Here is a 23,831-nt window from a genome sequence, read left to right as displayed (position 1 = left end):
GTACTCTCTTTCATCGATCGTGGTCGTGCTCTGCTTGAGCTCAAGATAGCTACGCTGCAGATGACCGACGGTGAAACGAAGCCGCTTAAGCTCCCGGGTACACTGAGGATCGAGTTGTGGCGACCCCCTCTCCACCGCTTCTTCTGACTCTTCCTGTGTTCCTTCCGGATCTTCTTCTGACGCGATATATTGGGGATTTCGTTCGATATCATCCAGCAGGGTAGTCAACGATCCAAGCTCCTCTTCGGGCAGGGTGCATTTACGTGCCGGGGGTCTTCCTCGACCCGCTTGTTGCGACTGCACGGGTACACTCGCCACCATCAGTAGACCAACTAGCGCCAGCAAAATGTGTAGCGTCCATTGCGATGTGCGTTCGTTTCGTTTAAAGTAACGCATTTTCACAAAGCTTTGCCTTCCACCTTTTTAACGTGCGTAATTGTGAAACTTTCACGAAGAGACTATTTTACACCAACCAAACGCCGTTCGATTCGCGATGAAGGATGACCGTAATTGTGGTTTACTGATAACCAATAAATGTTGCGAGAGATTCACGGGGAACACCCGACCCCGGGATGATGAGATGAGGAAAACATACGAGATTGATAAGGATTGAATGAATAGGACGCTACTATTGGGTATTAATGCTCAATTGGAAACTAACGATGGGCTTCCACTTTACTCGATCTTTGTTAAATATGTTTAAAATAAGTTAAATTGAACAAATACCTCTGAAATGCTTTAGCATATTGGCTTGAGCTCCGTGCTGAACGTGACATTTTTTTATATTTCATTATATTCTGTACGTATGGCTATGACCACTTGAATTGAATTAGCATGGATGATAATCTGATACTGATAATCTTGTATTATTTATTTATTTGTACATTTCAAATCATCGTTTGAGTAATTTAAATAAATTATTCAATAAATTCATGGAAGTTTCCCACTGTGCAAAAATGGAGCTCGAATTTTCCATTGCTCGACTATTTTACAACTGCTCGAACAAACCGTCTTTTTCAACGAATTAAGTTTAATTAAAACTAAATGCTTTCGATACTATGAAACTACAGTTCAACAAAGCAAATCGTTTTACGCCACAAAAAAACTAACTTTTTTTCCATTTGTTGCATATTTGACAACACTGCCCTGCAGCCAACTGTCATTTGGCAAATCGTTTGGTCAACTGACAGCAGCTCTATTTACTTGCTTATAAAAACTGTTTGCACGGAGCAAGTTATCTACGCGTTAACAAACTTTCGGTCGAATTTTAACAGTAAACCTGAACCAATCCAACCAAAATGGGTGATAATTTCGGTATACATCGTGGCCCGAACAAGAAGACTGCCGATATGGTGGAAGATCGCACACAGGGGCAGATTTTGAGCGATTTTATGATGCAGCTGGAAGATTACACGCCGACGGTAAGATGATGGCAGCTGCACGGTGAAACAACAGCTTCAGGTACACCGCCTTGGAGGCGGATGTGCTCAAACCTATTAGCAGTACTCACCTCCGCTTGTTCCTCCCTTTTTCACCCCCTATAGATTCCCGATGCAGTCACTTCTTACTATCTCAATTCGGCCGGTTTCGAGGGAGCAGATCCACGGATGTATGTCTAAACAGTGCATTCGGCGTGTAGCAAGAACTTGATTATCAATTCTGCTTTATCCATTTCAGTGTACGTCTCATTTCGATCGCGGCCCAGAAGTTTGTATCGGACGTCGCGAACGATGCGCTGCAGCATTGCAAGACTCGCACGAACAGTGCACCCAGCTCCGGGCACGGATCGTCCAAGAACCAGAACCAGAAATCGTCCAAGGATCGGAAGTACACGCTCACGATGGAAGATTTGCAACCGGCATTGAATGATTACGGCATCACTGTGCGCAAGGCACACTATTTCGTCTAGAGAGCAGTAACATGGTCGATTTGGGAAAATTCCCTTGAGCGCCATGTTGTTGTCATTCAGGAGACGATTTTTTTTTGTTATTAAAACACTTTTCATCTTTTTATAAGACTTTCCAATTCCTTGAAAATAAACTGGGTTCTAAATGAACGAACGAAAAAAGACAAACAACTTGATTGTCGTTTATTCGAATGTTGTGATATATGCAATCATATTTTTCTTTGCCTCTGCTGTACATGTCCAATGTCAGCATTTACATCCGTTTCATAATTGTAGCTTTTATTTATTCATCTGGTTTTTCTGTTTTGTAGTTTATTGCGATTTTTTCTCCGGTCTATGTTTGTGTGTATAAGATGAATGTTTACTTTTACACGTGTTTCAAATGCTTCAGCATTTTGATTCCGTCGTAATTTACGATTCATTTCATTGTCCACCATTTTGTTTTGTTTTTCCTTTCACCCGCGCTTGCTTCGTTTTATCCAGCCAGGAATTAAGAATGTCCTGGCGCGTTCATCAAATCAGTAGCAGTAATGATAATATTCCAACATATTTTCACACAGTCAGTGAAGTAGTAGTGGTAGTAGTAGTAGTAATGGTAGTTAGTAACGGTCATATGCTAGTCTCATTAACAGTGCCAATTCTGATTCGTGTGTTCCTTAACATCCCCTCCTTTAGTGTTGATTTCTCGTTTAATTTTATCCGTATGTATCTGTTTTCCATAATGTAACAATTTACCATCACTTGATGTGTGTTTTTGCTATCTCTTTTGTTTGTTTGTTTTTTTTTCGCGTCCTTTTTTACCTGTGTTCTCTGTGTGCACTGTTATTACATATTAATGAACTATTTAGCAACATTAATTTCTTGTCCACTTCTAAAACATCTCCTTGTTGTAACAAATGTTTTCTTTCCGTTTTGCTTTGTTTAAAAAATTTCCAACCTTGGCCTTGGTGCCGAAAAGGTGTGTGTTTAAGGGGATTCTGTTCATAGCATCCGTTTGTAAAATTATATTCGATAAGAATGGTTAAATTTTCATTTTAATTTTCCTGCACATTTGTGTCCTTCTTTCATCTGTCTTCCATCTTTTCAAAGGTTTTCCATTACTTTGTGAAGCAAAGGAATAGTTAAATATTTAAAGTATACACGCGAGCGCATCATCATTCCCGATAGGATTGTGAATGTGAATTTCAATTTATATGTGTTGGTGTGTGGGTTGTTTGTATAGTAATTTCCTTCATCTCTTCACCATTGTTTTGTTTTCCTTTTATCTGTCCATGCGTCCACCCGCTGAGTGCTAAAATGAGTTCTAATTAATATGAAAAGATCTAATACATATCTGCTCTTCTGCCTTGTCTTAATCCTTGTGACTTTTTTTTTTCCTTACGCACTTTTCCACCTTTCCCCGCGCGCATAGGATTCTTACCCTCCCGCGTTCCCTGTTTTCTTTTTCATATCCACCTTACCCAGTGTAACGTTCCCATCTCGTCCCCACAAGAAAGATGTGTAATTTGTAGTCTACTATTTTGTTAAGCCCAGATCCCATTTGAAATTCTATCACTTTCAGCACGCTGCCCCCCGTCGTGTGCCATTTTTAACCCTTCTTTTCCTAGTTTATTATAAACAGAGATATAGATGTATATTTATCTTTATGTGTGTATATATAGGTATGTATATGCATAGAATCATAATCATAGTAATAATGATAGTATTATCTTTCACTTTCACGCAGTCGCATTTGCATGTAGCTGTGTGGGCATTAAGTGGGAAGGAGGTTAGGAGCACAACAATACATTCTTGGTTTTTTTTTCGTGAGAAGGAAGCATTGTTTCTTCCCATGTTTTGTTGTTGTCTGGATATATCTGCATTTAAATTCTGTTCTTTTTTTTGAGTGGTGCGCGCCATCTTGAAAATATGTGAACCGTTTGTTTATAAAAGCGCTCTCTTTTGTTTTGTTTTTTTTTTCTCACTAACACACACATGCACACCACGGAACGAATACACCAAACAAGCACAATCCCCATTTGCTACAAAGCAAAAATGTGTAATCTCATCGAAGGGGATTGAGCGCTAGGTTCAACTATTTTTTTTTTCGCAAAGTCCATCCAAGCAAACTGATCCTTCTTCTTCCGTATGATATTCTGAATCGGTCTGGGAGATTGGGTGTTTCTCCTGTGTACATTCGTACCCTTTCAATTTCGGTTGCCAAATGAGGTCCTCTTAAGGCCGGTCCCTCGTTTTAAGCGACCCTCATTGTTTGGTACGGTTTGGGAGAATGTTTGTTTTCGATTGCAAAATTCAATTCTTCCATCTGAAATGCGTTGCGCTGTTACGATCCCCATTTCCGTAGCTTGCTTGGATGCGATATGAAATAGTGTGTGCGTTGTGATGCGCGTGCATACAAACACACTTCCACACACTTCGAACTAATGCTCTGCCCGCTCCTGTGTGCGCTCCAACAATCATTCCCTACCACTAATGCTTGCATTTCGCACTGCTACAAATACTACTATTATCATTAATATTGATATTTGACTCGATAGGCGACGCTGGTGGTGATGGGGACACGGACGATGATGCCGGTGATGGAGACGAAGACTTTGACGAGTTGCCACAACCACCACCGCCATTCGGTTCGGTCGACGACTGCCAGCTTTTGTTCGGTAGCGGCGCCCCAACGCAACTACCACCGGTGGCACTTTCCTTGTTTTCTACTGCTAAAATCACATGTTTGCCACCGTGCACTTTTGCTGGCTGCTGCTGTACCAGTGGACCGCCCGCCAACGGGGGTTCCTCCAGTCTTCCGCCACCGACCGAACCGGACGCGCTGGAAAATGTGGACGAAATGGTTGAACCGGTCTGGTTGGGTGAAATCGTCCCCGGGGCCGGTTCCGCCATCGAGGTCGTCCCGTTCATCCGGCCCGACGAAACCGGCAAGACTGTGCGCGGCGGTAACGTATCGAAGTAGATCTCCGGCAGGCTAGTACTCTGCTGGATACGATTGGTGCTGGAGTCGAAGTGCAGCTTGTGGATCTTCTTCACCGGATGGTGGTGGCTAGATCCTGCACTACCTCCAGCCCCACCACATCCGCTCTGTGCCATTGCAAGAGAAACGGTGGTCGGTGCACCGGTCGGTGGCGATCCGGACGATGAGCCTACCGATCGTCCAAGCGTTACCATCGTGTCAGCGGTACGATGCGGCTTCTTGTAGCTGTCGCGGCTAGCATTGGTGCTGGTGCTGCAACTGTTGTTACGACTGCTGCTGCTACTGCTACAGCACAGATCGTACTCATCGTTCATCGGAATGTTGCCACCGTGTGGTAAACCCACCATGCTCTGTGCTCCTACCGGACCACCGCCTCCATTTGCGACTCCCACACTAGTACTACCCGCACCATCGATATTGTTGATGCTCTTGCTATTGTTCCCACCGCTGGCACTGTTCCGTCCGCGTCCACCCGACGCCCGTCTCGTTTCTCCACCAACGGCAGCTCCCGTATTGATCACCTCATTCATAATGTCAATCTTCGAGTCGTAGATCAACTGGCGTATCTTCTGATTGCTGTCCTGTATCATGTCCTCCAGCGAATAGTGGTAATCGTTGTCTCCGGCGAGTGACGACGTGGTAACAGCTGCTGCTGCCGCCGCCGACATGGCTGCCGTCGGGCGGTGATGGTGTCTGCGGCTAACGGCACGTCCTGCCATCCAGCCGCTACCACACGACGGGGCCGAACTCAGCATACCGCCGAAGTAGTTACTATTGCTCACACCATTGTTCAGCTTGTTGATGTGAATGATTTTGTAGTGCGATTCGCGCGGATCGTGGCTTAAGTTTTTCATAAGCAGCGTCTCATACTCGCAGGCACTCGCTGAACCGGATCCACCACTACCCGAACCGCCCCCGTGACCGTTGTTGCCGTTCAGCGGGGCAGCCTTACAACCGAGCAAGATTTTCCTCTTGCGTCGATGTTTCCGGTTGTTCTTAAGGCTGTAGTTGTGATGATCGTCATCCGCTGAATCTCCGTCCAGCCCGTCGTTGTAGTGCAGTGACGTAGCACCATCGTACCCGGCACCATTCACCGCACCGACATCCATCAGCAGAGGGCTGCCGAGTATTCCGCCACCAAGGTCGGGTACGGGCAGATCGTCATCGTTCGCATAACCACCACTCAAACGGTTCGGTTGCTGATGGCAGAGGCGATATTTACCGAGATGCTTATCGTACATAAACCTTGTGGTTGGTTTGATGATCGATTTCAACGGAATGTCGGCTCCACCGATCGAGCCACTACCACCGATGATGGATTTGAACGATTTCGGTGTATCTCCGGCGGCCATCAATGCCGCACCGAAGTGCAGCTTGCTGGCCGTCATGCCCTCCTCGTCATCGTCACCATCCTCCAGTGCGGCCCGCCCGTTCAAGTAATTGATGTGGATGGGAGAAATCTGCGGTTCTGGGCTGGCATGATCATCATCGTTCGGCGTGAAGTACACCGACGCTTTGCTCTCGTCGACGCTCTTGGTAGAGAAGTTTTCCAGATACTTCAGCGCGTAATCGGAACTTAACACCTTCGTTGGTGGATTTTCGTTGCCTTCCATCTGCGACAGCTTCTCGATCTTTGCCTTCAGATACACCTCGAATCCTGCGTGTTACAAAAAGAGACAGACAAGAGCGAGAAGATAACAACAGATACTATTAGCGTCTGGACTTAATTATGCACTACACCACAATATCATCGTATGTAAGCCGTTGGATTACTTGCACCGAACACTCTTCCGCAGCGACCGGGCTATGGAGAATAGGAGGCTAATGAAATGATTTAATTTACATGTTTGCTAACACCATTACAGAACACTTCTCCCGCCCTTTTTAAACCAAACCAATTTCTTACGATGTAGTATTTTTTTATGTCAGCTACTCTAGCCAAGATTGGGTTTATCTTATTTTGATTTATATATTACAATGGCAAGCAAACATGCTCAATGGAGTTAATTGATTCCGCATGCAACTAGCAAGGAAATCGGTTATTGGCGTGCTCACTAATATTTTTTGTTTGTTAACACTGTTTTGTTTGATATAAAAATATTCATTATACAATTTTATGTTTGTGGATATTTTTAACCTTCTTAAGAAGATAAGGAATAGGGAATAAAAGGTGTCCCATATCAATATTGCTATCGGAGAGCAACTTTACACACAATTCAAAAGCCAAATTGAGAACTATGTAGCCAATAAAAGGAGCAGCCGGTGGTTTATTGGTCCAAAATCCCACACGGACCAACCTCCCGTAGCAAGGACTGACTATCCGGCTTACGTGGCAATGACCATCTAGGACCAAAGGAAGTCAATGCAAGAGAAAATAAGTTAACAATGTTGCTACAAACCTTTGGATTGTTTTATACATAACCCTGACCAACAGAGAAATCAAAGTTACGGTTCTAATCAAAATATTACAGAAATAAAAATAAATCTCAAACTACGTAACGAATGCAACTAAAGAAAATATGTACACTAATTGAACAATACGTTATGCGCACTGAATAACTCATGCTCAAAGAAAGGAAGAGGATAAAAAAAAACAAGGCTCCCGGAGTTCTGCCCGGGAACGACTAGCCTTCAGGTGATAGATCAGCTGGTTATGGTGGTTGTGTCAGTGACGGTGAGCAGTTCAAGGATTTTCCCATCCTTGCTGAGTGTGCTAGCCAGTGAGCATTGAAGTGTAACGCAACCAGCAACCAGGTTGTGCAGAGCGCTATATTGATTGCCAACGGGAAATGGAGGTGCGGGGGCGGGCGGACAAATACCACCCACCCCCCACAGCAGTTGCAACGGGCTGGTAAGCTTTAACCCGAATTAATGAATTTTCTTTATTATCCTTGCGGCAACATGAAATGGGTAGTTGGGCAACAGCGGGCAGAGACAGGACGTACTGGAACGTTGCTTGACGTTCACGACCACCATTGTTGCTGCACAGTTTGTGAGACAGGAACGAGGGGAGGTCAAGGTTAATGGTTTCTGTTTTCGTAATCGAGCTGTTTATTGCGCCTTTCAAGTGCCCGTCGAAAAATGCGACAGAACACGGCGGCACGAGGGAGAAAATGGCTCGAGAAAACTTTTCATACAAGCTATGGGACATGTGCTTATAAAGGGTGTACTAGCGTACGGTACGGCTACCTGCGGGAAAAAGCTTCCTCTCCGTTATGGTGCTTGGTACAGTTGGTACAACGCACGAAAAGGACATACATTCAACTGCTATCAAAACAAAAACTAATGGCCCGTCACAACCGTATGTCGTTTTTCCTGCGATTGGTGTAACCGTACTATATCGTAATACCTGGGAATATGGTATGGCATGAATGAAGCAAAAGCGAAACACATTTCACAGCTGCCCCTCGGCTGCCCTTTTTGGAATGCGTCGAATGTATTGTGCGAACCACATTGAAATACGAACCCGGCGGTAGGGATGTTAGCAACGATTGATTGAAAGATGAAAGCATTGGTTAGAAAAGCATGATTCACGATACATGATTCATACAGCACAAGTAATTGAGCAACGTAGCAGGTCGATTTTGCGTATGAACATCTAAAACATGGCGATTATAGACTATTTGTGACGCATCAGAGGTTTTAAGCGATACTGATATATCTTACAGTTCCTATTCCCCATCATGCGCTTCGACCTGGACCACCCAAAGTGACAAAAGCACATCACCGGCGTGTTTGTTAGATGCTTTGATAATTATACACAATACGGTTTGGCCACTGGACACACACACACTCAGCAAAACATTTTCAAACATCTCCAGCGACGATAGACAGTGTTTAAACACATCCAGAGCAATTGAAGACCCGAAAAATATAAAGATGCAACATGATAGTTTAGAAATGCATTGTAAGAGAAAAAAAATATATTTCGTCGTACTTTACCATGAAACATCTGCCAAACGGAGGGGAGAGGCTTTGCTTTATAATAATCCATAAGCCAGCAAACAGCAGACTTATTTAGAACGTGGGTGTGGACGGATCCGATACGATGGTTCGTGGGAAGTATTGTTCGCGCGTTCATGCTGTGGGTCGTATTTGGGTTGTGCTGCTGCGCTATCGGTCGGGTTTTGCCTGTTCGCGGGTGTAGTCGCAAACAAAACTACGGCCCCCTCGCTCGGGTGGTCACGTTTCATTGTAAAATTTGTTCCTGGCGTGTGTTTTCTAGTGTTTACTGTATTATTGATTGATCACTTAATCAAACAACAAAAGCATTTTTGCAACTCTGCGTAGTCTCTTCTTGGGTGTTTTGATAACACAATTACACCAAGCTAAAAATATTGAGTAAGGAAGTAATTCTAGAACTTGGTGATTTGTTGATTTCTTCCCAGTTCGTATTGTGATGCTTTAGTATGTTTTCGTCCAAAACATCGAATATAAAGCAGTAACAGCAGCAGTCCAACCGGGCATTACAACATGGTTACCATACGACCACCAGTAATCAACCAATTATTGAGCCGAGAGGATGTACGCACACAGTTTGTTAAAAAGAAAAAGAAAGAAACGAAAACGAAAAAAAAAACAAAGAAAAACCATTCCATTCATCGCGAATGGGGCATGGCAAGCGTGTCGGAATGGGTAAAGGTTAATAAATGGGCACAATAATGTTACTAACAAATTCTATCTACGAGGCACTGTGTGTTGTGCGCTAGCTACGAGGCAAGTAAAAAAAAAGCGGTTATTAAAAAGTACCTAGCTACCAAAACAACGTAATAACCTTTAAATTCTAGCTTCTGCTCTTTTTCGAGTAAGAGATACCACCGTACCAGAACTTTGGTTACAAACAGCTCTGTGGTGGACGGTATATTGTACCGTCGCGCTAAACACTTACCATCGAAATCTTCATCCTCTTCGTTGCGACCCCGGCAGTTCTCGAAGTAGAAGCTGGGCAAATTTTCCAGCACCTTGTTGAGCGTTTGCTGCTGGTACTTGTAACCTTCGCGCAATCGAAGCGCCTGGTGGGCGCTGAACTTTCGGATCTTGTTACGCTGGAACACGTAGTTTTCCCGTACCCAGGTCAGCTGACCGGTGGAATAGTCACGTACACGGCGTACCTGTGTGCGGAATACGTAATGAGCGTGAAAAGGGTGAAACTAATGATGCAGTTGCTAGCCCTGGCAAGAAGATGGATGCGGCCAGTCTCTCTCTCTCTCGTTTTCCAAGCAACAATTTGCAACAAATAGCCCACATACCTGATCGTAGTACTGATCGCGCAATGTAGTCAGATGGTGTGTTCCAATGTCGCGAATTTCTCGCAGATGTTTCGCTTGCGTTGAGTAGCTGCCCTGTATCCAGTCAACCTGCTGCGCACAGTTGTCCTTAATGCGATGAACCTGCAAAACGGTACGCGTCAAAATAAGCGATAAATAACGAAAGATTCCGTTCGTATCCCCTTTGTAGCCTGTACGGACCTGTTGCGTGTAGTTATCGCGTAAGCGCTCCAGCTGCTGGCTCTTGTAGTGTTCGATGTTATCGAGCATGGCGTAGATCTGGCGCGCCTTCGAGGATGTTTTGTCGTTTTTGTAACAGTAACTGCAGCAATTCTGACAGATAAGATCGATGATGCGGAAGCGTATGAAAATGCGCCGAATGCCTTGGAAGATCAGCGTCAGCGCAAGGAAGGCGGCCGCCGAGATTGCACCGGTAATGATGCTACCTATCTTGACACGATAGAACACGATTGGATCGATGTAGAGGCTAAAAATAGCATCCAGCGTATAGAGTGACATCGATGTTTACATGTGGAAGACAGAGAGAGAGAGAGAGAGAGAGAGAGAGAGAGAGAGAGAAAAAAAAGGCGAGTTATTACATTTATCGAACACACACACAAAAATACCATGCCAAGGCCACAAATCACCATCCTTCTTAAGCTTCTTCGAGACCCAAACGCTAACATGTTTACCCGGTATGCGAACACGATGGCATATAAATGGATCCGAACTCCTTCTCATTCGCCCCTGTGCGCGGTAGTAGATATAAATTATTCATTTTCACGATTGCAAAAATCAAAGTCAAATTGGGAGTGCAGACCCATATCGATAAAATTCTTGCAAACGTCCCACATATCTGAAGTACGAACCCGCAGCGGGCAAGTGGAAGAGCAGAGAAAGTGAAGAAAAACTGCAAAGCCATAATCGATTTCCATCCGCTGATGGGGCCTTGGAAAAGTGAATTTGGATATGATGTGAAAGGACTTCGGATACGGCAAAGTAGTTTTAGAAATTCAATGTTTCGTGTAGTGTTGTGCTTAATGAATCGTTTGGGAAGAATTATTCATATGCATTTTAAGTGAGGAGTCTTTGAAATCAAGATTCGATTCTCAATAGATTCATGAAGCGCTCAAAGATTAATGTATCATCAAGATGAGAATTTCAGTTCAGTTCAGTTTAATGAAAGTTTTACAACTTATTTTAGTGTACGAAAATTCTTAAGTCGTGCTTCCGGAGAGCTTAATTAATCTATGGGGATTTATGAATATTTGAGGATTTATGACTCTCAAGGATCCATAAATCTTTGGAATAAAGATTAAGATTCGTTCATTTAGGCTAAAGATTCATTCAGATTTCATGAAATTTCATAAATAAGATGTTCTAGGAAATATATTGGAGAATTTTGTGAAATACTTATCGGAAAACAAAGATTCTTAGTGCTTTGTTATAAGAAAATACTTTACTTTAACTTACAGATTATTACTTGCAAAAACAGCCCGCAATTCAATAGAATAAAACAATAAGCAAATAATAAACAGACAACAAACAACAAACAAATAAACAGGCCCAAGCATCGGCCACACATTACAGAACAATAAACAAATGACTTACCGGATATCGGCCGTGGCATTGCCCATGATATTAATAGCATAGCACGTGTACAGCCCACTATCGCGCCTGGAAATGTTGTGAATCCGCAGGAAGCCATTCTCCAGCAGCGTGATCCCTTCGTGCAGCCCATCGCCCGTCACGTTGTCCATCGGAAGCATCTGAAATTCGACCGCTTGCTGGTACTTCCGATTGCCACCACCATGGCCGGCATCGTCGTCCGACTCAAACAGCAGCGATTTTTGATCCTGCTCCTGGCTGTGGCGCAATATCTCGTTCTTGGGCGTTATCCAGATTATGTCCGGCGGTGGATTACCGGTAAACACACACTCCAGCACGGCGTCCGACTTTAGCAGGTGCATTCTGCTTTCGGACGCTTGCAGCAGCTCCGGCTTGAAGCAGCTGATGTGCTGCAGAACGCGCACAATATCACCCGGATACCCGTTGCGGCACTTCAGCTCGGACAGGCGCAACAGGTCGTAGATTTTCTGCGTGTTGTTCTCCGCCTGCAGCTCATCGATCCAGCTCAGTATCCAGTACATGTGGCAATCACAACCGTAATCGTTGTCGAGGAAGTTTGCGTACTGCAGCTCGTGCAGTGTGCGTATTTGCTCCGGGATGTACATGATGTCGTTGCTGCCGACGTCCAGGTAGCGCAGCCTTCGCAGCTCGCCAATTTCCTTCGGCAGGCTTGTCAGTCTATTGTTCGACAGGAGCAGCGTTTCCAGGTGCGGCACGTTGCGGAACACGCACGGTTCGATCTCCTTCAGTCGGGTGTTGTTACGTATGGATAAATAGCGGAGGTTCCGCAGAATGTCCTTGTTCACCGTGTGATTGTTGCGCGACACCCAGTTGCTGAGCGACTCCAGGTTGGTCGCGTCCAGGTGCAACCGGACCAGGCCGCGCTGGTTTGCGAAGATCGAGTTCGGCAGCGAACGCATCAGGTTGTTGCTCAGATCCAGCGAGCGGAGTGACCGGAGCGCCGAGAACACGGTCGACGGCAGGATGTAGATTTGGTTTTGATTAACATTTAGGTAGCGCAGCTCGTCCAGCGTATCGAACGCGTTCCGATCGATAAACACCAGCTTGTTGCCGGCTAGATCGAGCGACTGCAGCCGCCGCAACCCGTACAGCGCGTTCTTGGAGATCTTTTCGATAATGTTACCGTTCAGCCGCAGCACACGCAGCTGCTTGTTGAGCAGGAAAAAGTTGTCCAGAAACGAGACGAGCATGTTGCTCGACAGGTCGAGCACTTCGAGCGAACGCAGCTCTTTGAACACCTGGAACGGTACCACGTACAGCCGGTTGTGCGCGAGATGCAGCTCGGTCAGGTTGCCCAGCCCGGCGAAACTGTTCCGCGGAAGATCATGGATCGTGTTGTTCGCGAGATTCAGCACCCGCAGCTTGCCGAGCGGCCGGAACAGGTGCAGCGGCAGCTCACCCAGCCGATTGCCGTGCAGGTCCAGCTCGACCAGGCTGGACAGATCATTGAAAATATCACTCGGAAGATTGTGTAATTGATTCGCGGATAGCTGCAGCAGCTTCAGCCGCTCCAGTCTGCTAAAATGGTCTCTCCTTATCGTGCTAAGTAAGTTTGCGCTTAGGTCTAGTATCAGCAGGTTGCTGAACTTCCGCTCGTCCCGGGCAAATGTCAAGGCCACCTGCTGCTCGGTCACGTTGCTGTTGCGCCAGCGCACTATCTCCAGATAGTTTTCGTTCTTCAGCGCCAAATGGTCCGCGGCCCCGTTCTGGACCGGGACCCGTTCCAGCAGGATGCCCTTGTACGAGTCGACCGGCCGGAGATACTCCTCGTTCACCGCCCGCAAGCTCGTATCGGAGCAGCTCAGCACCTTCAGAAAGCTATTTACATCTTCGGTGTCATCATTGTAGGTTGGGTAGTCGGATTGAGGCGGCGTGTCCGCCGTCGGTACCAGCGGTGTCAGATCGATCCGGTGGCGACCAACGTCGGCATCGACGTCTATGTCTTCCGCGTCCGTTTCCAGCGCGGACGGTAGCGTCGCGAAATAGCTCACCGAGACGGTACCGTACGAGGACGTTAGGGCACATTTTGTCTGATCCGTCACGCGTACAATGAGGAACAGCTGGGTTAATATCAAGACGACTTGCGTATGCAGATGCATCTTGACTGTGGTGGCAATAATTTGCAGTAGGAATCGCTGTCGTGCAGATGATTACTCGAAAGTCGTTGATTCCATTGAACTACCAGAAACCACTGAGGCATCTTTTAAACTCTGCCTGCAAAGAAAAACAATGTAGGAAACCGAAGCGTTAGATTATTAGATGTCAATCCAAACCGTGTAAGGAATAATTTTCAGCCGACTTATATTTTTTTAAATGCCTTAAAACATTCAGTGCGGCGAAGTGAGATCGTACAAATGTTAGATATACGCTACGATCATCCCAAAACTCACAAAATATTACCGACATTCCGAAATACAACGCACGCACGCAACGTCCCAAACGTCTAAACAAAGCACAACTTTCGTCCCATGCACCGTGAGACATAACAAAATGGATTTGTTTTTTTTTTCCCGACACACGCACGAAAGGTTTGGTTTGCCACAACAAATAGAACTGCCCACACCCACGGCAATCGTGCCGGAAAAAGACTCAACACATTAGTATTCCAGCCTCGCACACACAGATCCTTCCGCTCGACTCGAAAGGCGGAGAAGCATTTTTAGAAGCGTTTTAGAGTTTTACGGTTTTGCTTCACATCGTGTTGGGTAAGGTGGCGGTTGGGTATAACCTTCTCCAACTTTGCATAAGCATTCTTGTAGATATAGAAGGATATGTTGGGAAAGTTTAGTAGCCTCAAGCTTTCACAAAACGCCACGGTGCTGTAAGATATGTAGAATTAAACGATTAAGGATGGTAAACGATTAAGAAAGCTTTGGAGCCATTTTGCTGTTGGTCAGACATTAGTAATTGCTGCGGTAGTAGTTAAGCACTAGCCTCACCTCAACCATTTGTTTATTTTTTCAAATTATCAACCGTGTCACAAAATATACATCAAGTTTAGTTTGCCGCAACTTGTAACCAGAAGTTCGGAGAAGAATAGCAAGTAAAGTGTATTTATCTACCACCACAATACTTCAATATTTGGATTAATATACTTCCGAAATTCCCCTCCCGCAAATGGTGTCCAATTGTGTCAACATTGTAGCTGCAATCGTTCCGGACACCCGCTGGTAGAACCAAAATCAAATAAAATACCATTCTTATCACGCCCGGTTAGTGTCAATTTTATGGCTGGCATATAATTGGTTCATCTGTCACATCGCCCCGATCGTGGTGAACAAAATTCCAGCTCCCGAACGACATGCCCAGCCACCGTCCGGAGCCAACTCGCACCAAAGTCTCGTCGCGTCCACCCGTGAATCGGCCGTCTCACCCGGCGCTCGAGACATTTAAATTGTCAACAACAATGCGAACGACGGGCAGTACGCCCGGCGGCAACAGTGGCCGCGAAAGCAATGAATTTCAATTTACCCACACAAACCGGAGACTGTTTCGCAAAAAAAAAAACCATTCGATTCTCACGGCTGGTGGAGCGAACGAAACAGAGCGAAACAGATGGTAATGGGATACAGCTGGCAGTGCCGTTCCGGGGCCTTCCGGGGTGGATTTGTTCCGGAGTCCTTTCGCGTTGCAGGAAAGACACCGAGTTCGGGTTCCACTTCGTTAGCATCTTTATGTGGCGTTTTTTCTCCAACCACTCCCAAGCCCCACTGAGGACATCGCGCAAATGTGTGTGCATATGGAGGTGGGCCGTGCTCAGGGTTCAACGGACCGGATCCGTATGCGACAGGCAGAACAGGAGATCGATCGATTTTTGGCATGCCTACTTTGCCGCAGGACAAAGTCAAGCGAAGGTGAAAACGATCACACGACGAATGGTGCGCGCTCGGTGTGAAGTTATCACACTTTGCGGTTCGTTTCGAGACCAATAGCCACTGTGACACGTAGCAGACACCTTATTTGTTACTGCGGTTGGACACAGAAAGCGAGGGAGCCGGAAAATGGTAGCACCAGGTTGAAACGAGCGGAAGCGAGAGAGCAAAACAATCACCCAAATCGAATGAACACGCACACGATGGGATCATTAATGGTTGTGGGCAGGCAGCGTATGTGTATTAATTTGATTTCAGTAGAATTCGATTTGTCATTTAGCAATTCCGGGGAGCGCATCAGCCCAGAGTGTTGCTCCTAGCGTTGAACAGCCCCGAATAATATGAGTTCTGGCGTGGAGCAATAAATAAATTAATGCCAACGGGGTGTGTGAATTATAAATATTGAAACCGAGACAAATCACCACATGGAAATGCCTTCCGAATTCCGTGCGCCGTTTGATGATTTATTTTTCCTTGCAATATTGTGTTTTCTATTTCCGACAGACATTCCATATTGATAATTCCAACGCATTACGCACCATCCATTCGCATCGGATACGGTAACGGGGCGGTGGATTTGTAAACATTTCGTCCGTCTCAACGTAATAAACAATTCATTGAATACGATTTATCGCGGGAATGTTCTGGACTCTTTTTTTTTCTTAATCACACGTCACTGAAACTTGCGCCTGAATAGTCGCAGACAAACGGAAACGTTTGTGAGTTGTGGCAGAGGTTTGTATTCCACATCCTATTATTGGTCTTTTGCCATAAATTATTGGATCATTACGGATGTTTCATTCAATTTTGTACTAACATTAGCTATTAAGAGCATAATGAAGGAAGCAAGGATTATATTAGACAGGTATTGATTGAAATTAATGCAGAAAAACAGATGTTAATGTGTGGCCTTAGCTCATGACAAACACTACCATTTCAACTTCGTATGGTTTTAACGTACTGAGTAGCGTATCAATATCTTTATCAATGTGCGATCGATATCAATGTGTACATAGGATTACGATAAAATAACCATAATATAAATATAATATTGATATTATTAATATTGATCAATAGTACACATCAATGATCAATATTATTCAAGAGATTTAACTCCTCTTAACTCACCCATAAAGATTTCAACAATTGAAAGTCAGTCGGGTGGGAAGAGGGGGTCACTTCTTTACTACTACTACTACTACTCTACTACCTGATAAGTAAGTAAGAAGAGGGAAAGAGAGAGGAAAGGTAGGAGTAGGTGCTATGACCTTCAACTCATGATTTTAATCGTGAATCAACTCTTGTGTGAGTTAACTCGGGATTAAGCTTTTCATAGCGACCTTCAGCTCACGATTTAAATCGTGAAATTCGCCGTGAAGAGTTAAATCTTAGCTGTTTTGAATGATTTAATCCGTTGTGAATGAGATATAAACATCAATCTACTTGGAGATTTGAATTAACTCACTCCCTAGAATGGTTTCAATCATTCAGCCATTCTGAATCATTGTGCACATACAAAATTTGAACACTTTAATTTCAAGTGTTTTGTTTCATCAATTCGATACATTTATCGAACAACAAGTATTAAGATTTAATATTTTAAGTTGAGCTACATGTCACAGCTTAGTATCTACAAAACCAACTAGCATTTGCATGGAAGCTTCATGGTGTTACGTTCACATTTTGTAATCAATAAAGCCATCATGTCAATAAGCACGTAACAAAGAGAATCATAACGTCGTAATCTGGTACAATATTATGTAATTTATAGTAATAGCCTTAGACCGGCGTGGTATACGCTCGAAATCTCCTCAATTATTGTTAATAACGATCGAGAACATCGGAATAACACAAACCATCATAAAGAACAATACGAAGTTAAGAACTTTGCACTCGTGCGTGCTCTTATTTCATATTGTTTTTGATGGGTTGGTTCATTTAAATGTCGCTTAAAGGACAAGGACTGATAGAAGAACCAATAGTGACACAATTTGAACCAATATACAACCCCAAAGAGAAAGAAAAACCCACGAGAATAAAGCAAAAGATTTCTACTTCGTTCTGGAACTACGTGTACATGGTCCTTTAGCTGTCTCTTTTAACCAAAACTGTTGCGCCGCTCGCTTAATTATTCGGAAAAACGAAGGACTACACGAATGGAAGAATTTTCTAACTTATGTTCTTGGCTAGTGCATTAAACCGGCCATGGGTGGGTAATTAATTGCATCGCAAAAAAAAAATTCAATTAAAACAAATATTTCCCAGTGCACCACCGTTTCAATTACCGGCAACCGGAACGAGCAAGGTATCGAGAATAATGAACGGAAATCATTCGATAGATGGCATGGCGCGGATACTTTCCTGCGAATGCGTGCACCAGAGACACCAGGCGTCCCCATAGAGGTCGGGTTGCATGGCGAGCGTCGAGTCACGTAACACAATCAGCTGGATGCGAAACGGCAATAGAATAACTTCCGCGTAAGAACTTGCACAATATCCCGAGGAGGAAAATGTGTTGCCGATTTTTATATCAGAACGCCCAGAACGACCAGTTGAAGAGAGGAAACGACAACCTCTTGCAGGTTTCCTCTGGATAATGGCTAGCGGTCTGGAAAGAATCTCGTCCGGCTGGTTTCCGGACCTGAATGGCCGTATTGATTATGAGACCTGATAGTTTTTAATTAAATTTAGTATTTTTTAACTTTCGCCCAGGAGTCAAATCTGTGCTTTTTTCTTACTCATTTTTTGATCACCTTAAACTCAGCTGCAAGTGACGCTTAGTTAAAGAGAAATCTTCCGATTGTTCCGCGATACTCGAAACGGTTTGAAACAAAAAAATTAACAAACTTGCGTATTATGCGATCCTTTTTGAGTACAATAATAATTAAACATCTCTGGTGTGGAAGACTTGTTTCAAGTTTTTCATTAAAGAGTCAAATCGGTAAATATCAAAGTTACAGCTGAAGGAATTATTGCATAGAAAAGACAAAAATACATCAATTTTAACTGTTTAAACACCTTTTTCTCATGACAACGCTTATCAAATGGGTACCTAACATTTCTTGGAGAGATAACCAAGAACTGATTGACTTGATAAATCCACCAGATATTCTCTATTCAATTGTATAGTGTTTGTTATTTAATTTTATTTCAAACAAATTAAGCATTTTAGGCTATTCCTAATGTATTGCACGCTAGCATTAGCTGATAACCAGAGCTATAACAACTCTAACCACAATGCTCTATCGGAAGGTACTGGAGGCTACTCTGTCCTGTATGGTACTGTTTTGTAATATATACACCCATATAGCTGTAGGCGCTATTCTTATTCCGCTCGGCGAAACATAAAACGCAGATACTTTCCGCTCATCATCAACCTAAGTGGACGGATAATCTAATCAAATAATAAGATGCGAATATTTGCTAACACCATTAGCTGGGTTTCATTAGCCGAGATTATGCTTTGCTATCGGGTTTCGGGAAGCGAATGCGTTACATCCCTCCGCCCGGTATCAGCGCACTGTTCAACAGGAGTTTCATTGACGGAATGATTGATTAACCGGAAGCATAAAACAAAATACGCGCTCTAGCGGAAACGCAACGCGTTGTGCCTTAAAAATAGCCAACGAAGAACACCCCGAAGTAACATGAAATAGTAATTGTTTGCTAGGTAAGAGCAGAAATAACAAAACTGGCCCTCTACTGGGTGGGCCAATCAGAAGATGTAAACGAAAACATGACCATGAAAAAGCATACTTTTTTGCTCTCCTTTTATGATTCGCTTGGTGTGGAATGTTCCTGAAATCCGGTGGGAGCACCAGCACCGGGAATACACTTAACCATGACCCTTTAAAACGACAAAAGCCGCCAGTGACACTCCTCCGCACCGTGGTCGGCGCAAACAAGTATCACTTTTTTTTCCCCTTCCAATTCCTTTTTTTTTTTTGCAACGGAAAGATGTTTAGATTGATCTGGAAGAATGTGCCAGCGTAACGTGCATGGCGTGGTCACACACACACACACCCTAGTGGGGTACGCTCCAGAGCGCCCCCGTGCAAGGAAAGCTATCGTTCCTTTCTTTATCGTAAGCGACCAGGCGCCTCCATAATTCGATAGTGCGCATGATTCTGTTTGGCCGTCCTCCCCCAAACCAGGGCCCGGTACCGGACGCGTGGGTGTTTAAAGCGTGCCCCGGTACGGTTCGCCGTGTTGGCGGTGCAGTGTACCAGCTGCAAGCCACCACCAAACACAATCGAATGCAGGTTCCATCGTGGGAGAGCTTTTTTTTCCCCGCCGTCCGCTTTCGCACACGTGTAGTACAGTAAAGGCGAAAAAAAAGAAACACCACTGTTGTAACGATGCAGCAATGTGCACTGGAGGCAAGTGCAATAGCGGAACAGGATGAAATCTTTTCGCTACGGGTAGCAACCACAGCTTGTGCAGCAAGCGTTTCACACAGTCACACCGTACTAGTGGGCCATGAAAACGAACGGAACGGAAAGCGCATCGCATTCAATAGCAGCGGCAGGAAATTGTTCACACAACGTTTGATTATCAGTTTTTTCGCCCACCGGAGTTTTTCCCTTCCATTCTCAACAGGTTTTATAGCTAATAAACGAATGGAATGTAATAGAAATACACCATTTTATTTTTTCTGCTTCGCTGGGTTACACATGAAAATATAAACATATTGATGATTGACGTATCATCAATCAAATGACAAGAAAAAAAACGATAAAGATTAAAGGAAACTGAGCTACATGATCACAACACAAAGCACGAAGTTAATATTACGTTTTAAATAATGTAATCCAACCGACATTACCTCCAAACATTGACTTTATTATCCAAAACACAATTGCGTTGGTTCTAATTTCTGTTACTAATTGATGATGATGGTTATCAGTGATGGTCCATAGCAATCAACAACGTGTCAGTGTTAATTAGCGTTTATGTAGATGCTGATGTTATGCAACGATATGAAAACATGTATGCTAGCGTGTAAACATTCCGTAGAACCATTGTGTCCACTCTCCTGTCCACGTAGAACCATTCAAACGCTGTACGAATATCACGGGAATTGATTTGGATAAAGGTGTAGGAAGATAATCTTCATTGTTCAATTGTTAACGACATTCACCAATACAACCAGAACAATCAAGACGTAAATGCTTTTGGACATGTTTTGTTTTTAATTAAGTGAATTCGTTTTTGTTAGCGCTGGATACATATTTATTTGGATTCACTTTTCACTTCATCGGAATAAATCCTTAAAATTATTTATTGATTATCTATTAATGAATATCTACAAAAAAAGCCCTGCTAACCTTCACTAGCTTAGGGAAATCGGCAGAAATGTTATACTTTAGCAATATTTCCGAATTAAAAATAGTGAAACAAGGAAGTTTTCAACACTTTATAGGGTATTAATATTTAATTAACTGGTAATTTTATGTTTTATCCAGGAATTTTGGAGCTCTATGCAGCAAGATTCGACTCAATCGACTCATCAACTTCATTCGAGATATGACTCAACAATCTCTAGAGATCGAAGAATTCATTCAAGAATGATAAATCATTGAAGAATCTCTGAAGACTCATGAATCATTAGAGAGTCGACTCATGATTCGAATGGCTCTTCAAACCATTTTAATGCCATATATAAACAGTTTCTTTATACGCAACACTAAGATTTGTATTTATATTTGTAACAGTTTTGCAACTCCATTGCCCTAAAATGTACAGAAGCCTTTTGAAGCCTGAACTAGAACTGTGAGAATGCCCTTTCCCGTTTCCGGCCATACGAACATGTCACGTTTCATTTGCAACATCAGGGACCCGTAAAACGGGGAAACAAAAGCAACATTGACGCGAAAGCTTCTACTGCCGTTGGGGATGGCTGAAAATAGACTCATTCGCTACCTTTTCCGTGAGCAAATGGCCGGCGCAACATCTTCTTTTTTTATTAGCATTCAAAATAACCCAGCATTTAATAGCTTTTAAAAGTGTTGCGGAGCAATGCTAGAAAACCAGTAACACTTTCTTGTCGTACATTATTTATATAAAAGAGCCGGGGCAGTAATTTATCTCAACGGTTTTCAACAATATTGATCAAAAGGCCATTCGATTTCGTAACAAAAATCATTCTATTTTTCACACACACCGTCACACTTTGAATGCTGCAATGCGTCCAATCGCTTCAAAACTCCAAAAAAGGGAGTACAAAACTCCACCAACATTTATCAGCATGATAAAAATGACACCTTTCAAGAACCGGACCGGAGCCGTGTTCGGAGATGGATCCAGTGCAAAGTTATGAAATCAGAGAGGACAGCTGTTTACGCCGTAAGCTTAAATTTCTCGAACCATTCCGAATCAGGTGACGCATCTTAGCAAAATGGTCCCACACCCGTCGTCCAAGTATTCACAGTCACGTCTTCAGATTTTAGTGCCGTACCTCGTCATCAAGAAACGGAGGGTCTTTAGAGTGGATGGTGATTTTATCATTACGTTATCAGTAAAAGGCGAATAACAAATATTACTCAAATGAAAAAAGCATACTTGAAAATAGTTTCTAAAAAAATGTCCAGGTTTAACTGAGTTCTAGCTAGAAGACGCTGGAAGACATTATTTTATCGGCACTTATCATTCTTGCGTAGAGATATCATAAATAATGTCTCGCTCCATCATTTTTGTGCAAGGCCACCACGTAATGTGTGGCGTCCTACATTTACATTTACACAGCCTTCATCAACCTCCACAATTAGAGAAGCAAGAAGCAATTGTGATAACATTCCCCCTCCCCGGGGCATAATTTAACCTAACGCCAATGGCCTCATCATCATCATCATCATCTTCATGATTATAAATGAGCGTTCCCAATTTCACCGAGCAATTGACTAGAATCTTTTTTTTTCAGCGAATTTCCTTTAGTAGAAGAAGAATAAAGCGGAGCTATCTTTATTAAGCAGTTTACCTATTTTTTGCAAACTACTCGCATCGGGACACACATCAGCATCAAACTTGTAACAATGGACCGCAGCGACTAGACTTCATAAACTCGCTCAAACTGCGCCACCGGTTTAACGCGACGCCAGGAGCGCAATTAAAATGGCACGTAACGCAACGGTAACACGCACTTTGCGCCCGAACAGCGCATCAGTTGGCCACCAGCACGACACATGATCTACCGCTCGGTACGTGCTTGTGCCGCTTTCATTATGATTGCGGCATGAGTCGATACAAGTACGGCTCTGCGGGTGACATTCCACACCTCGCGCCAGCGCGGAGCGAAAGATGTAAAGTTGGGAGTGTTAGAAAGGGCAAATAAACAAACCACCCAAAATAAACAACAACAACCCCATCGCAGGAGGGAGTTTCGTCGGTAGCATGTTGAAAGGTGCCCACAAACACGCTCAGACCAGCGTGCGCTTCTCACGCGGGTATAATATTTATTTTTATTGGTCCACCTGAGAAAAAAAATTATGACGTTTTCCACTGCATCATGTCGACCAAACCCCCCCCCCCCCCCCCCCAAAAAAAAAAAAGGGCATAGAACCGGCCGGTTTGTTTTCGCTTTCGAAAATCGAAAGGAACACTGAATGTTCCAAATGCTCACAGAACAGTTAGTAGAATTGCTGCAACAACCATCTAAGAGTTCCAATAAATCCACGACACTTCCAAGAGATGAACTCGTCAGATCGTTGAATTCGATCCAAAATCGACCATTTTCGAATACCAAAACCGCTCGTGCCGTGCTCGAGCATACGCGTCTCGAATGTCGTTCAAGTGCTCAGGACAAACAACGCCATTGAAGCGTTGCGTTTCCCCAACACAATAATGCACACGGCAGCAATCACGCTCGCCATTGATAATATCACCGACAGATCGGCCATTGCCGTTTGCATTTCCCGACACACGGCGACTTCCGGCACCGGTCCCATATAAAAGTCCCACTGTAGTAGTTTGCTTTGTTGCCGTGGTTTAGACAACATAAAGACCGAAGGGCGTAGATGTTTCGCTTGTTTCGTTTCATACAAGCACACTGCAGCAGACCCGTGATTAATGAAGTGAAGATGCCACCGGAGTCGGCGTTGTGTGCCCTCCCACCGTTAACCCTGAAGGGGAAAGTGAAAACATTTCGGTCGGGTTTGGGT

General features: G+C 43.9%; 2 protein-coding genes across 2 annotated transcripts; one reads left to right on the top strand and one right to left on the bottom strand.

The window, feature by feature from the left end:
- Window positions 1-1,298: 1,298 nt before the first annotated feature.
- On the top strand, window positions 1,299-1,909 carry LOC128711669 (transcription initiation factor TFIID subunit 10-like). The gene is made up of 3 exons (XM_053806551.1): window positions 1,299-1,421; window positions 1,545-1,609; window positions 1,678-1,909. The coding sequence occupies exons 1-3, from the start codon at window positions 1,299-1,301 to the stop codon at window positions 1,907-1,909; spliced, it is 420 nt and encodes a 139-aa protein (XP_053662526.1).
- A 2,466-nt stretch (window positions 1,910-4,375) lies between these two features.
- On the bottom strand, window positions 4,376-13,902 carry LOC128716135 (uncharacterized). Its single transcript, XM_053811056.1, has 5 exons — window positions 11,765-13,902; window positions 10,355-10,640; window positions 10,136-10,276; window positions 9,775-9,997; window positions 4,376-6,543 (listed from the first exon to the last, which is right to left on the bottom strand). Exons 1-5 carry the CDS (start codon window positions 13,900-13,902, stop codon window positions 4,376-4,378), a joined length of 4,956 nt encoding a protein of 1,651 aa, XP_053667031.1.
- Between the last annotated feature and the right edge of the window lie 9,929 nt (window positions 13,903-23,831).

This window comes from Anopheles marshallii, chromosome 3 (genome assembly GCF_943734725.1).
Source record: "Anopheles marshallii chromosome 3, idAnoMarsDA_429_01, whole genome shotgun sequence".
In the NCBI taxonomy this organism is placed as follows: domain Eukaryota; kingdom Metazoa; phylum Arthropoda; class Insecta; order Diptera; family Culicidae; genus Anopheles; species Anopheles marshallii.
Note: the sequence above shows the minus strand (reverse complement) of the source record. Positions and strands in the feature narration are given on the sequence as shown.